Source organism: Xiphias gladius, chromosome 11 (assembly GCF_016859285.1).
Source record: "Xiphias gladius isolate SHS-SW01 ecotype Sanya breed wild chromosome 11, ASM1685928v1, whole genome shotgun sequence".
In the NCBI taxonomy this organism is placed as follows: Eukaryota; Metazoa; Chordata; class Actinopteri; order Istiophoriformes; family Xiphiidae; genus Xiphias; species Xiphias gladius.
In genome coordinates this window covers 16,496,222-16,516,399 of record NC_053410.1, presented here as the reverse complement: position 1 = coordinate 16,516,399, position 20,178 = coordinate 16,496,222, and the positions used below count along the sequence as shown (strand labels likewise).

General features: G+C 39.4%; 1 protein-coding gene across 9 annotated transcripts in view; it reads right to left on the bottom strand.

Annotated features, from left to right (window-relative positions):
* Positions 1-20,178, bottom strand: part of LOC120796319 (collagen alpha-1(XIX) chain-like) — a 109,475-nt gene that overhangs the window by 33,156 nt on the left and 56,141 nt on the right. For 7 of the 9 annotated variants that reach the window (XM_040139014.1, XM_040139017.1, XM_040139013.1 and 4 more), the window contains 8 exons: positions 15,381-15,425; positions 12,246-12,281; positions 7,192-7,245; positions 7,073-7,117; positions 5,340-5,372; positions 1,175-1,213; positions 1,006-1,050; positions 294-329 (listed from right to left, as the gene is read on the bottom strand). In XM_040139014.1, the coding sequence (XP_039994948.1) occupies positions 294-329; positions 1,006-1,050; positions 1,175-1,213; positions 5,340-5,372; positions 7,073-7,117; positions 7,192-7,245; positions 12,246-12,281; positions 15,381-15,425 (333 nt within the window). The remainder of the gene's footprint in view (positions 1-293; positions 330-1,005; positions 1,051-1,174; positions 1,214-5,339; positions 5,373-7,072; positions 7,118-7,191; positions 7,246-12,245; positions 12,282-15,380; positions 15,426-20,178) is intronic. The other 2 variants (XM_040139016.1, XM_040139022.1) reach the window with 1 other exon arrangement.

Below are 20,178 nucleotides of genomic sequence, written 5' to 3'. Positions count from 1 at the left end.
GCTCAAAGAAACCTCTCACAAAAATGTATATCTATAATCTCTGGCATGTTGTAGGGCAACTGTCTAGCCCAGGAATTACTGTATGTCAAAGAAAGAATCTTTTCTACAATAAAAATAGCTTTGATCAACAACCTATATACTCCATAGAGTCCTAAAATGTTTTGATTGCTGTTGCAGACACTGTGGAGGGCTACACAGACTAGTACTCAAAAAGGACTTTGGAGTCTTAATTTGTTGGCAGAGGATATCAATGCTCAAGTTTCGGTGCAAGTGCTACATCTGCAACAAGTTACCTTGAAGCCTTGCGGTCCTTGAGCTCCTCTCTCCCCCTGCGGAACGTAAAGGAGATAGACAATCATCATTTCTCAAAATGTGCATAAAGATAAGAGTCAAGTAAGCCATTCCTCTTGCTGACTGGAGTGAGGTTTTAAAAAAATTCATCAAGAACCTTAATGAAATTACCTTTCATACTCTGTGAAGGTTAAGAACAGGGTATTTCCTTTGCCAAACTTACTTCTTTGCTCTGAGAATGTGAATATAATCAGAGCAGCCCCCACGCCTCACCAAAATAATTCAGTAAATCTTTCATTTGCAGATTGTAACATATTCTAACATCTCTACGTGTAATTTACTTTTCTTGTCATGTAACTGACAGTCTTTTGATGTTTGGTCAACAGCTGCATCAGTTGCCTTTGTAATCTGCCTGCCTCAAGTAGATGCATCTGTTGTTTTGAGGTCCAAACAATAATTGTTTGCCAGTTTATTCCGTGTCACCTCTGCAGGGGACAAAGATGACATGGAACTCTACATCTGAACAGCAGGTGATGTTCACTTATTGTTTCCAAATCAAATGTCAGTGCTGCTTTTGTTGATGTTACATAAGAAATGGGAAGTTTTCTTCTTGCTGTGATGTCAAATGCTAAATGCAGTGTTTCGAAAACTAATACTGAGTTTCCTAGGTTTAAATTCACTTTAGTGAGAAATAATAATGAGAGAAACAGTTACCTGATCTCCCTTTTCTCCCTTTTGGGTCATCTCCTCCATTTCATCCTGAAACACAAGAGAAAACACACCACCTCAAAATCTGACTGTAGTGAACCTTGTGTACAATTTGAAGAGGATCAGGATACTATACATAAAGATTTCAAGTGTTATGGTATAAACAGCTGCTTACAGTTCCAGAGAGCTGTCTTAATCCATGAGCGGTCATCACCTAGAAGTAATGAAAAAGTCACAGTGGTTTCTAAATAGTCTCAACTGATCTCGCAATTACTGCAAGTAAAAATAAAAAAGTGAAAATAAACTCTTCAGAGCTGTTGATTACTTTTAAAAGCATTACAGGAGTAATAATGTCTTCTTGAAATATGTGTCCAACCTAACTCTTGTTACCAATCTGAATCTAAATTTCATTAGAAAATAATAAATCACTATTTAGACAGAATATTTTCATATTTCTTATAGCTTCAGTAAAGCTCAGAAATGGGGTGGCCTGGCTGCTGGGCAGAGCCTTTTACAACAAAGTTAAATGAAAAGGAAGGGGAAAGACCAACTAGCTAAGGTGGACTGATGCCTGGAACTACCATGCATGAAGAGCAAGAATGTCCACATTAACTGAAGAATTAAAGCAGAAATTACTAGGATTCAAAGTGTTTCAACAGAGTTACTCAGATCATTATTTGTACAGGTTGCACAGTAAATGAGAGACCTTATTTAGACATGGCATCAACATACGCATAATGGCGGATCAGAATACAATTTGATCACCTCAGGTCACTTCAGATCAAATAAAAATGCAGGTGTAAATACAACAAGGACAGACTGAGGATGAACTGTTAGTCAATGGCCAAACTACTGACATAAGTGACCCCATTAAACACAAATGTAAATTTAAACACATTTTCAATGCATACATTTTTAGAAAAACTTGTGTTCAACATTCCAGCTGTCTAATGGCTTTTTCCACTATTTTCCTAAAATGCAGTTTTAAGAAGGACCACAATTACCTTCAAAACCACTCACATGGTGCGGGGAGGTAGAACAGTGCAGTCACTGATGATATGAATGATCGTTTCTGTTGGACTGCTAATTATCACATTTCAGTGCTGACACTTCAGGCATATATTAATAGTATGTGGCACAGGCACATATAGATACAATCCAGATATGAAATGTGTGGTGTATAAAAGAAAAGTATGTAAAAAGGATTAACAATGAGAAAAATGGACTTTTATAATACCAGTGCTGTTTTGGGGCGCTATGTTACGTATTATCACCTGAAGGGGGCACTAAGGTGTTCGGGGGTGCTTAGTGTAGAACAGGCTGATCAAGTGCAGATATGATCTCCTGCCTCCTGATAAAATAGCCACCATAGTCTGCTAACTTCTCACTGCCTTTTTATGCCGGAGATATATTTTCCACAATATTATGTGATATAAAACAAGATGCACAATAAAATGTTGGTGTCAACTGGACAAAAGGTTTAAAAGCAATGCCAATGTTTATGGCTGAATGTAGTAAAAATCGAGCAAAGCTAGGAAGCAAATCCAATTATCTATCTATAATCATCAGAACTCATTACATCTAAATGTCCTCAGGCCCTTTGTGTTGTGTTCACCATGTTTCACCTTTGTATATAGTTCTAACCAGTTCAGCCTTAAGAGATAAAAGAAGCAAACTGGGAACTGTAATTCTTATCCAGGTGGGATAAATTTTGGTGCCCCCACAGAACTAAAATTTTGGAATATTATGAGCCTTTTTTTGATATCATTGCCACTGTTTTTTTTCTTTGCTTTAGTTTTCCTCTGTCCATCTGTGCAGGTGTCCTTGTCTCCTGATGAGACTGTCCTGTAAAAAATCGAAACCTAACAAATTACTTTTTGTGCCTAACCAAACTGACACTGTTCCATAAACTTGACTACGTGTTTATTATTGTAACCATGACGGCGAAGGTCCAGCAAGCCGCCGCCGATACACTTTGCATGCTTATCATTGTAACCTTGATGACGAAGGTGCAGTATCCTTGCCGCCGTAGGGGCACTATTTCAGGAGATGCTCTGATGGGTTGTATCAGAGGGTAGGGACGAATTACCTCTCTGCTTGTCCAGGTCGGAGGGCTTGCTGGTACTGACTAATGTGTGCCCGTGAGCCCCTTTGAGAGGGTTACTGTGATTAAGGGCTATACAAACAAACTTGTCACAAAGTGCCCTGCCCTGCTTCTGCAACAATGGTCAAAGTAACCATAAGTAAGATCCTGAATCACCTAGTGTTAGTAGAGTGTCTGCATATATGGTCAACCTTCCACCTGCAGTCACTCACAAAAGCAGCTACTGTCAATTGTCTTGCCATTGATGCTGAACAATGTCTCAGTGCCATCAGTGTGTGACCAGATCAAAAATTTCTGCCAGAGTTTTTACCAAAAGCATAGAGCCATTTACTGAACATAACTTGGCATAACAGATTCAGTTTAATAGATTATAAAACTCGTGGAGCAATACTGGCAGCGAGAAAAACAGGACAGTCTCAGATCTGAAAGGACTGTTTTATCACTTTAAGGGTGTTGAGGGAAGTGATGGCCGAGCCTGCCTATAAGCCCACCGCTCCTCCCCATCACCAATAAACAGGGGCACAAGAAGGTTTATGAAGAGAGGGTAATGATCTGAACCCTTCCTTCTGCTGTGTAAGGGAAATCAATGCTTAACTGCCAAAATTATCAGCTACCGGATAGCAGAGAGCACAGACAGAGACTGGTACTAAATATTCAAACAGCCTCATTTATCAAAGGATTAATGTTTTCCTCTCTACTGTGTGCTATAGTATACGTCTCATATGTCCTGGGTGGCCCTCACCTCACTACACGATAATGAACACAACTGAGTATTTCAGTTTTGATAGAACATGTCTTTATCTTCTTTATCTTCCCCCAGCTGAAATGAAATTTACAGAAAAGGGACAACCATTCAAAAATAATTGCAACGCAAGACCTCACTGTTTTGAGCAGCCATTAAAAATGCCTACATTGATATCTATTCTTATTTAGCAAGTAGACTTTTTGTTGGTTAGACAGAAACCAGTGAAACCAGTGGAGAGTGACTGACATTCGCTTGCTGTATAATTAAGTTGTCTAATTTCCATATGAATCACCTGCTAACAAGCAATGAGTATGAGAATAAGAATGAAAGCCATCAAACTTTGTTTCCAAGCCCATGTCTGAAGCCTTCAGAGGCTCAATAGGCAGCAGATCTTTAGAACAAAACCCATTAGGACAGAGTCATCTGAAAGTCAAACCCCTCACTTTGTGACATGCGGCCTCTAACACCATGTTTTCATTTGACACTTTAATTCCTATTTTTTATTTCAACTTTTAAAAAAAGGGTTCCCATAGTTGCAGCTGTTCGTTGGAGTAATTACTGCCCCCTTGCAGATGTTTAACTGATTTGTCACAGCGTGTTTTTAACTTTAAAATGTCTAATGAGTTCTACCGTCCCAGCACCACCCACTCTGTGTCACCTTCAGCGTACATCAGAGATCCACCATGACGTCAGGGTTTCTTTGTTTTTATCTTCTTCTCCACTAAAGCTGTACCACTGTCTTCCAACAAAAATCCTTCTTCTATAATTTACAGTTGTGAACATTACACTGGTAACAGGTCATGTGCTGCATAGCCCCCATTAATTCATTCAAGATTTTTTTTTTGTACCAAGTGGAAGATTACGACATCAGTGGGTGATGGCCAGTGCAAATGTGTTAAATTGTTTATACATACACAGGAATTCAGTTCAATTCACAGCTTTCAATGCCTGTGCAAACTATTTTGTCCATATTTCTCTGCTGTGTACATTGCTGAAAAAATCCCTCACTGGGAGCTTGCTGCCAAATATCAGTGAGTTCATTATCTGAAAGAACAAGGAAGCTCTTCCCTGGGGAAATCCAACACAACTAATCTTAACTGTCTTGAAAAGGATGCACATTTCAAGCCCTTTGTCAACACTGATCTACTGTTAGATCGGATATTTTGAAAACTATATACCTAAAGATAGAACAAATCTATAGGCTTGTCAAATCATGGAAATTAGTTACAAGATAACGTGCCACCATGTTGGACGTGTGACCGCAAAGGTAAACACTGCACTGGTGTGGCTTTTTCCTCCCTGGTCCCAAACATTTTTATAGTAGGATGTGAACTGCTTACTGACGCAAAACAAAATTGACATTTTCTTAGGTTTGTTTCAAAAAACAAATACTGATATTGTAATAATTTCTTTAGTTATTAGTCAAGCTCACAATAATTGACAATGAACAATATTCTGTAAGGTGGGCTTTGACCAGTATCTTGTACTCACAGGACCAGGAGGACCAGGAGGGCCAATATCCCCCTGCAAATACAACAGAAATATAATATCAATTACTACATGAGTGCCTGATAGACAGAGAGACAAACAGACAGTGACAAAATATGCTGGAGAAAAGAAAAACACAGCTTAAAAGTACACTTTAGAAACTACTTTTAAAAGAAAGTTGCCACACATGACCTCAAACAGCTACCTCAACAGGTTTCGGAGCAGCAATAAAGGAGCCAATAACATGACCAGACTTCAGAGAAAATTCTATCTAACTCAAGTGATGTGAGAAGAGCCATGGCATGAGTGAAAAGAAAACATTAAAGAATTCTTGTTCAAAAGCATACTGCAAGGTGGTGTATCATGTAGAATGCTGCCACACTTAATGTGTGAGCGTATATATACATGTATACTATGTACATCCCTTTGTAATGGGTGTACTGGGTGCCTCAGGGAACCATAGAAGGTTCTTAATTGTGATACATTGAATTCAGTAGCTTCCATTTTCCATTCATAATTTTCAATTTCTATAACTTTGGTGCTTTCAGTAAAAATAGAGAACACAGCACGACACCTGCGCTTATACATTACTGTAAACAGCTACAAACTCTCCAAGAATACATGCCGTGCCTTATCAAGCCTACATAATCCTCTAAATTTTTAATTTAACGTAACGGGAAAAGGTTTAAAAGTTTTTAGTCCCCATCTGGATCTGGATCAACATACACATGGTGACAGACACACCTAAATCCTGGGAACCTAAGGGTTTAATTGAACAATTTGCCCAACTCATCTCCAATATACCATGCTTTATTCTCATGTTATTTATTTAAATGTTTCTGGCTATCATCGGGGTGTTAGCTGAGGTTGTTTCCAGTTTCTTTATATAGTGCATCAGTTGGTTATGTGACTTTACAAAAAACAGAAATCATCATAAACACTTGGTATTTAAGACAACATCCGAATCTTGTTTTCCAGAGATTTTTAGCCGTGCTAGCATCATGGCACTAGGGATGGCGATGTCAGTCAGTCCATAACTGTGGTCACTTGTTGATGGATTGCCATGAAATTTTCTTATAGACATTCGTGGTTCCCAGAGGATGAATCCCTCTAACTTTAGTGATCCCCTGACTTTTCCTCTATTACTAGACTGATATTGACATCCCTTGAGCCTTGCTGCAGGATTTATCGTCTGGGTACCATGGATATTAGTGAAAGTGCATTATAAATGGCCACATGGTGGCACTGTCTGCAGTAAACAGCAATACGTTCTACCTTGACACATGCCCAACTTTCCTATAGATTTTGCTGAAATCACTTTTTTAGATACAGATTTCTACTAAGTAAAAGATAAACAGACAAACTGAGGTAATTAAATAAAGACTTAAGGGCAAAACTGAAAACCCTAGTCTTCGTTCTGTGCCTGGGTTTCCTCTGCAAAGTATCGTACGTAATAAAAAATTCTATGAACATGAACAACCACAAAAAGGCGCAAACTCACATACAGACCGACAACAGCAAGAAAATGATTTGAATCATGCTTAAGGGAGCAGAGGACACAAACAATAACAAATAACTCAAAAGGTTTAGCCTCTGAAATCTTTTATATTATACCAATTATATCTCTTGAACTACCTTACCTCCACCACCCATTCTCTGCTGTCCTCAGCTCTATTTCTTTCCTCCACAAACAGAGAGAACCATCATGTATGACACTTGACAGTGATGTGACTTACTTTTTGTCCTTTCATCCCGCTGGCCCCCTCGGCACCTGGCTGACCCTGTGGGAGGAGGCCTTGCTTAATGACTCTGTAACACAATGTCACTGTAAATGTCAGTACGGGAAAATACGTACAGCTTCTCCTCTCTCTCCTTTTTTCCCTGGAACTCCAGACTCACCCTTCTCCCCCTGCATGTGAACAGAGCAGATCATTGATAGTGACTGACAGCATAGACAGGACAAAAAGACAGGAAGCTCAGAGAATGAAACTCAGGCAAGGGCAGTTGTTATGAATTAGTAATCCGAAAAACATACAGTATTGTGTCATCTCAAAATCAAAATAGTGTAATTATGGTAGAAAAAGAAGAAACACTGGGAGACTATTGGCTCTATGTGACAATGAGGTTATGTAGGTCTAGCATGATAATGAAAAACTCAAGCCCCTGTTGCATTGCAGCACTTTTCCACATTTCCATTGTTAAAATCATTCCTCTGACTGCCAATAGATGGCACTTTGTGACTGCTGTTTGGCTGCCCTTAGAATAATTTTAACAGGATTTATTCCTGTCAGTTATGTGGAGAATGCTCTAAGCAAACATTACTGTAAAATAAATGTACTTGCACCTTGCTCCAGACACACAAGATGAGACACAGAGAATGAATAATTAAAAAGATTTGTGATAGAACTCTAAGTTTTTCTACACATATATGTGTATACACTATATGCTGGGGATCTTCTCACTTTCTTGAAACATCAGTAGAAGACACATCATACTGTATGTATTTCCAACCTTCTTATGATCTTTTACGCTCATATTTTTCTGTTACATAAGGTCTTGGGCTATTGATGCTGTATATGACATTACCAGCCATTATTTTAGTATGTGGCAAATAAATGACCAGTTGCCTCTTTAGTGGGAGAAATGTATTGTTTCACATCTCCTGACACGTGTAATAAAGATGACCTGTTGTTGCTCACACATAACAGAGAACAAAAAAATAAATAAAAGGTTGAAAAGGTTGTTCATCAAAGATTATTCTTTTGTATGGCAAATGTGAAGATTTGTAGGGAACATTTCAGATGCTCTGTGTTGAGACATTACAATGCATCTGTTTAACATCTGTCTGAGGAGACAGAGAGACATCTGAGAAAGGTTGCAGCATATCTGCACACTCAATAGCGGCGCCTGGACTCTAACAGACAACAATTGCCATTCAGTTTCAGCCCCTCCCCCATTCCTTTGACTTACTAACGACAGCCGCTGTGATACCAATCATTTAATGAGATATAGTCACTGTTTCCTCGTCCAAATTATGAGCTGTTATCAAGTCAGTAGACTGCTGCCATGTATGAGCAGATGGATTGTCCTATTAATATTTTAGGCAGGGAAGAGGGACTAGTGCCAAAATTGACTTTGAGTACTAATTGAATTCTGCACAGCTTTATCAACCACATGGGAACTCATGATTTTACCGCTATAATGTTATCAGAAAATCACCTATATAATTGTTTTTGTGTTATCAGTCAGAGGCCTTTTTTCCAAACAAAAAAAAGCCACTTGCAGTACAGCATAACTGTAAACTATAAATTATACTGTAGACAGAACATGGTTTACCATTCCTTAGGCAGTTGGCACTGAGTTATGACTGGCATTCAATCTAAATCACATGGAAAGTTAGTACTGGCCCGGGATGTCACTTATACAAATGTTGTGCACTGTATTCTGGCACAGACTCATGGAAAAATATTTCATTGGTTATCTTTGTTAGATCTCCATGCAAGATCATTCAAAGGGAATTTATTGGAGGGGTATGTAACAAGTTAATAAACGTTTCAAATAAGATTAACCGCACCACGGCCAGTATTTATCCGGATTATCCCTGTATTTACACAATGAGAAAGCCCAGTGTATATGGGATAGGGAAATGGTCCACCTGTGGATGTCTGTGGGTGATATGTTGACTTTAGGACACCTCGAGTCATCAAACTACAATTAAGCCTGTCTGCCTCTTTTTCTCTGTCTATCCATCAATATCTGCAGTGTTCTGTCAGAGCCAGTTTGAGACTTACAGTGGTAGATACAGTTATGGAGACGTGATTCATGAGAACGCCATGTTCCCGGCACATCATGCACTGCACAGAACATTTTTTTGTTAACTTTAAAACATTCAAACTCTGCTGAGAGAATTGGAAAGGGTTCTCAGCTCAATCAAATGTTACACAAACTGCAATTTAGTTTAATTTGCCTCTGTTTTGTCCAAGCTAAAAAATGCACAAGAATGGCCACCGAGCAGTAGGGAGAATCTCTGATACTGTTCAATTATTACTGCTGATGGAAACTTTCCATTTGTCTTGGAGCTTTGATGGTTAAGCTTCTCTTACTTATCATGTTGGGTTGTGTAAATTCATTTAAATGCATTGCTGTACTTGTTTCATTATACCACATTAAAATGGAAGGTGATTCTCTGAGACAGGAAGAGTTTTCTTGTCATCCACAGTAAGCATGAATTTTTGATGATAAAGTGAAGATGTATCCGTTATGTAGGAGCATGACTGATTCATGGCACGGCCAAGGCTGGCTTGCATATTTAATGTACGCATAAGAGCATTGAAACAATGTTTCTTAGCACTTTATCTCTCAACTAACAGCATGAGTCAAAGTTCTTAAAACAAATGCTTTAAGCATATTTTTAACTCTTTTAGCATTGTTCTCCAGCAGGCTTTTGCCACTTGCAGGTGCTACTAAACATCAATCAGCCACAACCTTAAAATCACCTGCCTAGTATTGTGTAGGGCCCCCTCGTGCCCTCGAAACAGCTCTGATCCATCGAGGCATGGACTCCAGAAGACCTCTGAAGGTGTCCTGCTCTATCAGGCACCAAGATGTTAGCATTAGATACTTTAAGTCCTGTAAATTGCAAGGTGTGGCCTCCATGGACTGGACTTGTTTTTCCAGTGCATCCTAAAGATGCTCTACTGGATTGAGGTCTGGGGAATATGCAGGCCACGTCAACACCTTGAACTCTTTGTCATGTTCCTCAAACCATTCCTGAACAATTTTTTGAAGTGTGGTAGGGCTTATTATCCTGCTGAAAGAGGCCACTGCCATTAAGGAATACCATTGGCATGAAGGGGTGTGCAACAATGTTTAGGTAGGTGGTACGTGTCAAAAAGTAACATCCACATGAATGCCAGGACCAAAGGTTTCCCAGAAGAACATTGACCAGAGCCTAACACTGCCTCCGCCTGCTTGCCTTCTTCCAATAATCTATCCTGGTTCTATCTCTTCCCCAGGAAAATGATGATGATTCATCAGACCAGGCCACCTTCTTCCATTCCATCATGGTCCAGTTTTGATGCTCACATGCCCATTGTAGGTGCTTTTGGTGGTGGACGGGGGTCAGCATGGGCACTCCGACTGGTCTGCGGCAAAACAGTTCCATATGCGGCAAGCTGTGATGCACTGTGTGTTTTGACAGCTTTCTATCGCAGCCAGCATTAGGTTCTCAGCAATTTGTGCTACAGTAGCTCCTCTGTGGGATTTGACCACACGGACCAGCCTTCGCTCCCCAAACTCAACAGTGAGCCTTAGGCGACCATGACCCTGTCGCCAGTTTAACTGGTTGTCCTTCCTTGAACCACTTTTGATAGGTACTGACCACTGCATTACCGGGAACACCCCATGAGACCTGCCGTTTTGGAGACGCTCTGACTCATTTGTCTAGCCATAACAATTCCTTTGTCAAAGTTGCTCAGTTCCTTACGCTTGCACATTTTTCCTGCTTCCCAAACATCAATTTCAAGAACTGACTGTTCACTTGCTGCCTCATATATCCCAACCCTTGACAGGTGGCATTGTAAAAAGATAATCAGTGTTATTCACGTCACCTGTCAGTGGTTTTAACGTTGTGGCTGATCGGCGTACCTTTCATCATTTTGGATTCAGCTGAATGTTGTAAGTTATAGTGAGCCTACAGATTTACTTTTTCAAAAAACTCGTAAACTTTAACACACTGTTAAACATTAATTATTTGTTACTTTTCTTAGTCTCAGAGCTATTTCCCTTTCTGCTAAGTGAAGTTGTATGATTTCAGACTGATTCAAGTGAGATATTAAAGCTGAAACTTAGAAGCCAATTACATAAAACTCATGAAAAGTTAATCAAGGTTATCTCTGCTTGTCATTTTATTCTTAAACTTAACTTACTAGGACATGGTAATACATGAGGATTTTTTCATTCAAACAAAACCACTATCCATTGTGCCTCCACCTATGGTATAGCTACTGAAATCCCATTTGTTTTGAGGTATAATAAGTGTGTTCTCATACAGACAACTTTTTTTTTTTCAAGGTTTGGCAGCTGACACTTCTCCTTCCTCTGGGCACAGAGAGAGGGAGGAATTCTGAAGTCTTAGCTGACACCACAACAAACAACTACCCTATACATCAAATAAACAGCTGTGGTCAAGAGGTTGTCCACTACACAATAGTTTTCACTCTCAGCATGATCACAAGCGGGCCACTGGAGGCTTTGTGGTTGGTGGGCAGGGGCTGTGAGGGGGTGGGGGTGGGTTTGTGAAGGAAGCAGGCAGCAACAGAGACAGTTGGAGTCCTGATTGAGGTCCCTGTCTGAGATTTTTTTTTTCACAGCATATCTCATGTGCCTCTGGTGAGCTATAGCACCCCTGGGCTTCATGAAAATGATTGCAGATGCTTTTTGCAAAGGCACTGTACATAATGGCCATCTGTCTGTTTGGAATATGAGCACTGAGTCACACTGTGCTGCGCACAGGTGGGAACACCTATTTAACTTGCACGGTAGGCCACAATTGACTGAAAGGTGCAATTTCCAGTGGGGGAGATCTGTTCTTGACTACAAACACAAAAATGTCAGTCAAGGACAGAACAGGTTCTGTTTCTGGTCACACACATGTATGATTTGACTGGGCAGGCTTCTTCATCTAGTTACACAAGGTACATATTTATACAGACAATTTTGTGCAGGTGATTGAACTCCTTGCCTATTTGGAAGACTGCTACAATGAAAACTGCTCAGTCATCTTGACAATTCACCCCTCCTGGAAGTGCAGGTAAGAGCTGGTTTATCAAACTAGGAGACAGCTCAAATCCACCTTAAATGCCACATGTCAGTATTTTGTTTTGTGATGAATAATGTTTTGAGTGATACCTTGACACTTACTCCTTCAGAGGTTCCTGTGGGACCCTGCAACACAGAGAAAAGATAAAAGGAATTCATGCCCCAAAGACAATTATATATAGTAGTATGACTAGTATATGCAGTATGTGTGTATATACACACACCCAAACACCCAAACACACACACACACACACACACACACACACACACACACACACACACACACACACACGTATATACACATTTAGGAAATACAGTCACTTTTATACATATTCCGTCATTTTCAGAGGTTAAAAAATAATAGGAAAAACCAACATAATTATAAATATAAGGATTATTTTTAATCCTTCATGAAAATCATTTGCAGTCAATGACTGCCTGAAGTCTGGAATGCATGGACATCACATTTGCAGCTTGTTTTTAGGTATATATAACAGATGGGTGAAAAATTAAAGGAAAAACCTGAATCAATGAGTGGAGAAACATATCGAATGCAGACGCTTCCACACAGGTTCTCTGCATGGTATAATTAAGCAATTAATATCCAATTATGCTGTGTATCCTTTATAAAATTCTGACCAAGATGAAGAATTTTGTACCACGATGAGAAGAGGCAAAGAGCTAGTTGACTTTGAAAGAGGATTCATTTTTGGGGCACGGATGGAAGGAGCTTCAGTCACAAACACCGCTCAGCTGGCTCGTGCTTCAATAGTAGCAACTGACTAAAGTGACGTCTGCATTTAGATGACTGGGAAAGACCTCAGTAAACAGGGTCGGAAATTGTGGTCGACAGCGCACATTTGATGACCATGATGCTCGTGCATTAGTGTGATATGTAAGGAAAAAAAGAAGAGCAGCTCTTCATCAGGCGACTGAGAATGTTAATGCAGGACGTGATCAGACTGTGTCAGCAAGAACAATTTGTCGACAATTACATTTAGATGGATCTTATAGCACGGTTGCAGTGCATAAAGTCCTCATTACAGAGATGAATGCACATTTGAGAGTTCAGTGGTGCACAAACCACTGGCACTGGTCTACAGGGATGGGCAAAGAGTGATATGGTCAGATGAGAAATCCTTAACCATGTTCTCAACAAGTGGGCGAGTGGTGTACACCAGGAGAACGGTACAGGCCTGAATGCCTGACCCCTACAGTGATGGGATTCGGTGGCTCTGTTTTGCTGTGGGGGGCATTTTACTGGCGTGGTTTGGGTCCGCTTGCCCCTTTAGAGGGAAGGGTCAATGCAAATCAATACCAAGTTGTTCTGAGTGATCACCTTCATCCTATGATGAAACGTTTCTATCCTGATGGGTGTGGTCTCTTCCAGGATGACAATGCCCCCATCCATAGGGCACAAGGGGTCACTGAATGGTTTGATGAGTATGAATATGATGTGAATCATGTGCTGTGGCTTTCACAGTCACCACATCTCAAGACCGGTAAATGGCTTTAAGGTTGTGGCTGAATAATGTGTGTGTGTGTGTATATATATATATATATATATATATATATATACATACATATATATATATATATATATATATATATATATATATATATATATATATATATATATACACACATACATATATATGTACTGTATATATATAAATGTGAACACTACACATGTTATTTCCTAACCCCTATTTCGAATGGCAAGGTTACTTGAAAAATATTTGTCTATCAGCAAAGGCCTGTTGTATTGTATTTTCTAACCTTTGCACTAATGTTAGCTCCCATAAAGACGTGGATGGCCCTGAGTAGGCTATAGATTATCTTCGATTGTGTCTTTGTTGTACGCCTTTGACAGACTCCTCTGTTGTCATGCATTGCTAATTTGACTTTGCAAAATAACTGCTGCCCCCTCAACTGTGAGCACTGTCCTGCTGCCAATGAACAAGAGAGAGTGATGCCCTGGTGTGTGTTTTGAATAGATGATTTTGCCCCTTAGATCTACCTAGGCAAAACAGGTGACTCATAAATGCCAAAACCAGGGGATGGAGGCAAAGCTTGCACATGCTAAGGGCATCGTCAGGACATTGCCATTTAGAAATGTCACACCTTCTCCCTCCTGTCTTTCTTTTCACCTTAGACTTTATGTCCTACAACTTTATGAGTTACTAAGGAGGCAGGGGATGAGACGTGGGAGAGGTTTAAAAGTGAGTAGCTCAATTATACCAAAGATAATTGGACCTAGTGTTTGAAGCAAAACAGAATCTTTCTGGATTTCTGGATGAAATAAAACAAGACAGACCCTATGTCCTGATCAAGAGTGTAATCAGGGCAATAGTGCATGAAAATAATTGGACAGCCAAAGCATCTGAAATACATGATGCCTAAACACTTCTGTGCTGACATCACAGCAGTTAAGAGTCTGACAAGCTGTCTCCTTTAACGCATCGTGGTGTTTGTGCCCTTTGGTGTGTGGGTCACTACACAAACACACAAACGGTGTCTGGGGTTGGTCTGGATGCCTGAGGAAACAACCATAATTCAAGGAGTTAACAGGCCTTATAGGCAGACCTTTCCTACTCATCAATACAATCATCCTCAAGTGCTACCTTAATATACCTCTTGTGGTTTTGTGCTAATGACATAGCCTTGCAACAGTATGGGAGAATGGGAGAAGGTTTTGACTAGATAAGAATAGCCTAAGCGTGGAATTAATGCACAAACTTTACATATATGTTTCACTTTGAAGAGCATAATTGCTCTTTTTAAAATGGATTTTATATTGCATGTCTGCTGTCCTGATCATCTATTTGCTTTAATATGCTTTTACAATGGTGATAACTTTTACAGCGTCTCAAATTTTAGCCAGGTCTCAATTGAAAAATAGACTGATAATCTCAGGAGAATTCTTGGTCAAATAAAGGTTAAATTGAAATTGATTTTGACAGGTTGAAAAGCTAGAAAAATAACATACTGTTCAAAGAGTTGCTTGATTGTACTGTCTGAGCCAAACTTAACTTAAACTTTCAGTGTTTTTTGACAGGTTTTATTTAGATTCAATTTACTATGTTACTAAGATACAATATGTCTAGTTGTTTTTATACAGTAGTACTGAAGGTTTTGAAGGAGTTTATCCCACTACTATAAATGAAAAAGAATAAAGTAAAATGTGGTGTGTACTGTATGTGCCTGTGACTGTGTATCACTTACAGGCAGGCCTCTGGGTCCAGGCTCCCCAGTCTTTCCTCTCCGTCCCTAAGGAAGGCACAAAGAAAAAAAGATTAAGATGAGTGAGTGAAGATGCAACAACAGGTGTGGGTGGGCATACATGCTGCCAGCAATTAAGACTAGACAGCAACTCCTGTCGCAGTCTCTAATTTGCTTTTAATTAACAACAAGAAAACAGCTTAATTGCTGCACCCCGTGTGGCCCACTACTCTTTGTTCCCTCCTCTGGTTTACTGCCTCCTTTCCAGCTGTGTGAGTCCCTCGGTGCATCAATCAACCCAAGGAGCACATACAGCAGCAAACAGGCCAAGCCAGGCAGCAAAATTAGGTCAGAACAAAGCAACCATTTTGCTTTGAGATTTTTTTGACGTTTTGTGAATTACAAAACGCCTTAGTGCTTGAAAGTCTGCAAGTACGGAAAAGCTGACATCTTAATGAGACGTAATGCTATCTGAACCAAACCAAAGTTGGTATAATTTACATCAAGAGGGTTTATGTTCTCATGAGAAAAGAGGATAAAGCTCTGTGGGTATCCTTATAGCTATCCTATAAACTGGCAGAGCATCACTGGTTCTGTGTTATGAGAAGCGTCTGGAATTAGCTGGCTTTCACACGCACAAGATGGATGTCAGCTCAATCAGGAGATGGTAATACTCTGGCAAATATCAATTCACTGTACAGCAGCGTAATCAACAGTAGAAGTATGAAACAATGCAGACAATATTAAGGCTAAATATGATTACCTCTTTCCAATGTGAGTTTCATCATCTGACACAATTGCTATATTGAAACACTGTATTTCTCTCGTACTGTATGTGCTGGTATGGGTGACACAAAAAGACTTCTTTCCCCCACTCAGTTAGTAGCCTAGTAGATTTGTGAAGACAGAAGGATCAGTGGCTGCTGAAAGAAAAGTAGAGAATCACAGAGCAATGCCCCCGATTCTTCCCTCTGACACTCAATGTATGCAGACTTTGATTAACTGGGTCTAATTTGACATGTGCATTTTCCTGCAACAAAGACAAAGGAAGGAACTTAACTGAGAACTATTGCTTTTTTAATCATCTGTTTGCATGTGTGCTCATGCTTATATGTTGTGTTTGGTTCTCTGTTTGTAGTCCCCAGATTACAGGATTATGAAAACCGGAGAAGCCAGGGTGTACTACAGTAAATATTAACCTTAATAATGACACAATGGAACCAGTTTGTGCCTACTCTCGGGAATTTTGATCATCTGTGTCAATGTAGCTCTGAGACTACATGTGCTTTAATGCGAGTATGAATGAGTGCTATGTCAAGCAGAGCTAGATGTCGAATCGAGAAGATGTGTAGGAGCAGCACCTCTGAACCTTAAAATCCTTTACTTCAAATGACATTATACATTAGATTCCCTTGCAATAACCTCTTTGAAATGTAACTGAGGTTGATTACTGTGTGGCACAAAAAGATCAATCAGTGTGGCAGCCAAAGTATTCAAGAAGCACTCGTGCACCATGCTATATGTACTGCAGATTCAAAACACATCATGTTGGTGTAAAAGGTCTATTTCTCACATAGAAAGACAGCGTTTCAGGAGAGTGGAGCTGTTATTTTTTCTATTTCACTGATAATGAATAGGTTGACAGAGAATCATTGCTATGTTTGCAAAAACACCAGACTGTTTGTTCCAGCCCCAGCGCCTGCTGCTGTCCTTTCCCCCCTGAAATCGACAACAAAAGCAGATTACATAGATAAGTAATTTAGCCAATGAATATTTCATGTTATTATTCCAAACAGGTCATGAATTATGCAGTTTTCAAAATTATTTCTCCACATTTTCCCTTAAATCTCTTTTAACCCCAAAGTGCATACTAATTTTCTGTCCATGTATTTGCATATTACCATCTAAATAAATTGTGGTAGTCTAGATCTCAATCCTCAACAAATGAAGTCAGAAAAAATAAATGATGATCTGGGATAAATTCCATATTATTAAACCTAGGCCCGTACCTTACTTGCACATTTACCTACAAATTACAAAATGGTTCTTAATAAGGTGGTCTGATTTTGCCTGGGTCCTCATTTCCACATCTGGAACCCTCTTTAAGAGAGATTTCCTACAGTTTCAAAAAATATAATTCTGTCATACATTCTGCTCTCAAAAAGAAATACTAATATATTTTAATCTTGGCTTACTGCTTTTATCACTTATACAGTCGTCACAATACATCTATACTCACTTGGAAGTTTATTAGGTACACCTACCTAAAACTAATGCATTGTGATACAATGGCTCTGCTATGAATCTTACCTTTATGATGATTAATCCTACATTTATGGTAGGGTTTTTGTTGAAAGTGATATAGAAAGGTGTTGATTCAACTTTAGGATCATTTGGGCGCTGTAGCTTGGGGTGCTGCTGACTTGTATTGCATTATACTAAGAGGTATTTCTAATATTAGGTCTACACCTATCAGTATTAGCTCGTGTAGCTTAGTCAGCTGAGTGTAGATGAACTCAGAGTTTTTTCTTCTTTGATAACATACTCATTCAGTATTTAAAAACAGCACAGAGAACAATTTTCACAATAAAGCAATCATTTAAAAAGACTACACAAGGTGACCACGGGGTTCGACTGACACTTTTCTATCCAGAGGACCTCTGGTTAGCACGCCATGCCTGACAAATCTGTGCACAGTGACAAGAAATAATTAGTCCGGAGCAGAGCTGTCATCACTGTTTGCACTCAGTTGACTCTACAAACTGAAACACCTGCCAGTGACACAGTGAGATAACTGCCTCTGAAGGGACATAGTGGCTCTGGAATACTGAGATAATCAAGATGCCAACAACCACCATGATGCCCATGAGCACCCAAATACTAGCATTTAGCACTATTGTCTGAAGTGTTTTAGGGTATTAACTCAGGATTTTAAGTTGGAATTTGTAGTAATGCCATTTCAATGATTTGATCAATTCTAAATGTCATCTTTAGAGATCCTAGACCTTTATAAAAGTGTAACTAAAGGGATCCTCTAACGCTTTGAATTGAGGTCATATTATAATAATGTTAAGTCATGTTAGCGTTTGTTTTCTTCAGTTACTTTAAAAAACGGTTAGTGGTTTGTTGTCATAGCAGATAACAATAAATGCTTATGGTTACAAGCTTAAAACTAACTTTGATACCAATGGTTCCATCTATTTATATAAGTGGCGAGGGATAACAACGTCAACATCATTTTTTTTGGCCTTTATTGTGCAACTATCAGGACAAAAACATCATATCATATATTAAGGTTTTATACCGCTTGATCATGCTTTGTGTTGATGTTGCATCCACCTTTCCTGGTGGATATCCAGTGTTTAAGTGAAACCACTTCATTCACTGTTTACGCACACTTACAGTAATGAAAGACTCCCTCGGCAAGAAATTTGTCTCTGACACCAAACCAACACAAAACTTTGTGTTACCTACATTTTCACCTCAGAGAGCAGTGAGGATACATTTGATACTACATAAATCAGTATGTTGTTGTTATTATCAACACTGACAGCATGTCGATGATGATAACGACAGTAATAATATGTTTATCAAAGCTGCTCATTTCCCAGCGCAATTTCAAGAAATTCTGTAGTTTTATGCAGAGCTTTATTGTAGTTTTGTCCTTTTTTTTTTTTTTTTTAAACTGATTTTCTGGTGTAGAGGGTAGACGCAACGTCAGAAAAAAGGTACGTGTCAGAGGTGAACTATAGTCCAAAGCAGTCTCTAGGCAACAGGGATGAACAGGAAACTGCAACTGAGATAAAATAAAATAAAATTAAATAAAATTAAATGAAAATAAATGTGAGACAGTGTGTGAGAACAAAACAATTTTTTTTTTTTCCTGATGTATGAGGATTTTAGCAAGAGTGAAAGAGCAGGCTGCAGTTGGACTTGGGCCATTAGTTAAATGGCTATTTTGCTCTGCTATATTCAAGCCACTTTTAAACTTAACACCACCTGTGTATGCCAAAATGCCATAGTAAAATATGTCAACACGATGATAATTATAACTTGAATTATAACAGAATGGCAAGCACACAAGACCAGCCAGCAGTGTCAGTAAATCTTTTCTTTCAGCTAGGCCAACCTTAACTTTCTCATTTCCTTTCCTGTTTCTTCATCTCTCATTTATCTCTTCCTTTGTGTATAATATCTTAATTCTATTACTCTCATCTCATCCCTCTCTCCTGTCTCCGGTTTTTCTTGTCATCTCTCCTTCCTTCTCCTGTCTCCTGTCACTCGCCCCATTTCTCCCTCACCCAACTTCCAGCGCTTGTTGGATCACCCTGGCAATCTCTGTTGCTATGCAACGCTCAGTGTCCTATAAATTTGGCAACATCCTAGCACTTGATTATTATTTGAGCGCTGCAGTGTGAAGCCCTCCTTCAGGTCATCGCAATAGATTAGAGGGAGGGAGAGAGAGAGGAAGGGAAGGAAGGAAATGAGGGATGAGAGGGAGGGAAGGAGGTGGAGAAAGATGAAGGGATTGCGGAGGAGAGCAAAGGAAAGAGTGGGAGTGAAAGATGAACTAGCCTCTTGAGTAAATGAAAGATGGGCTGGCAAGACTTAACACATATTCACATGTACTATTTATCTTTTAAACCCTAAAACCGGCAAACCTTATAACAGAAGTGTGAAAAGCAGTCCACATTAGCTACTAATTCAGTAATGGTGCTAGTAAAGCCAGAGTGAGTACACTGTTGAGCTGAGGTAAGGAGGAGGCCCTAGTAGAGTGACAGCATATTTTGAACTTTTGACT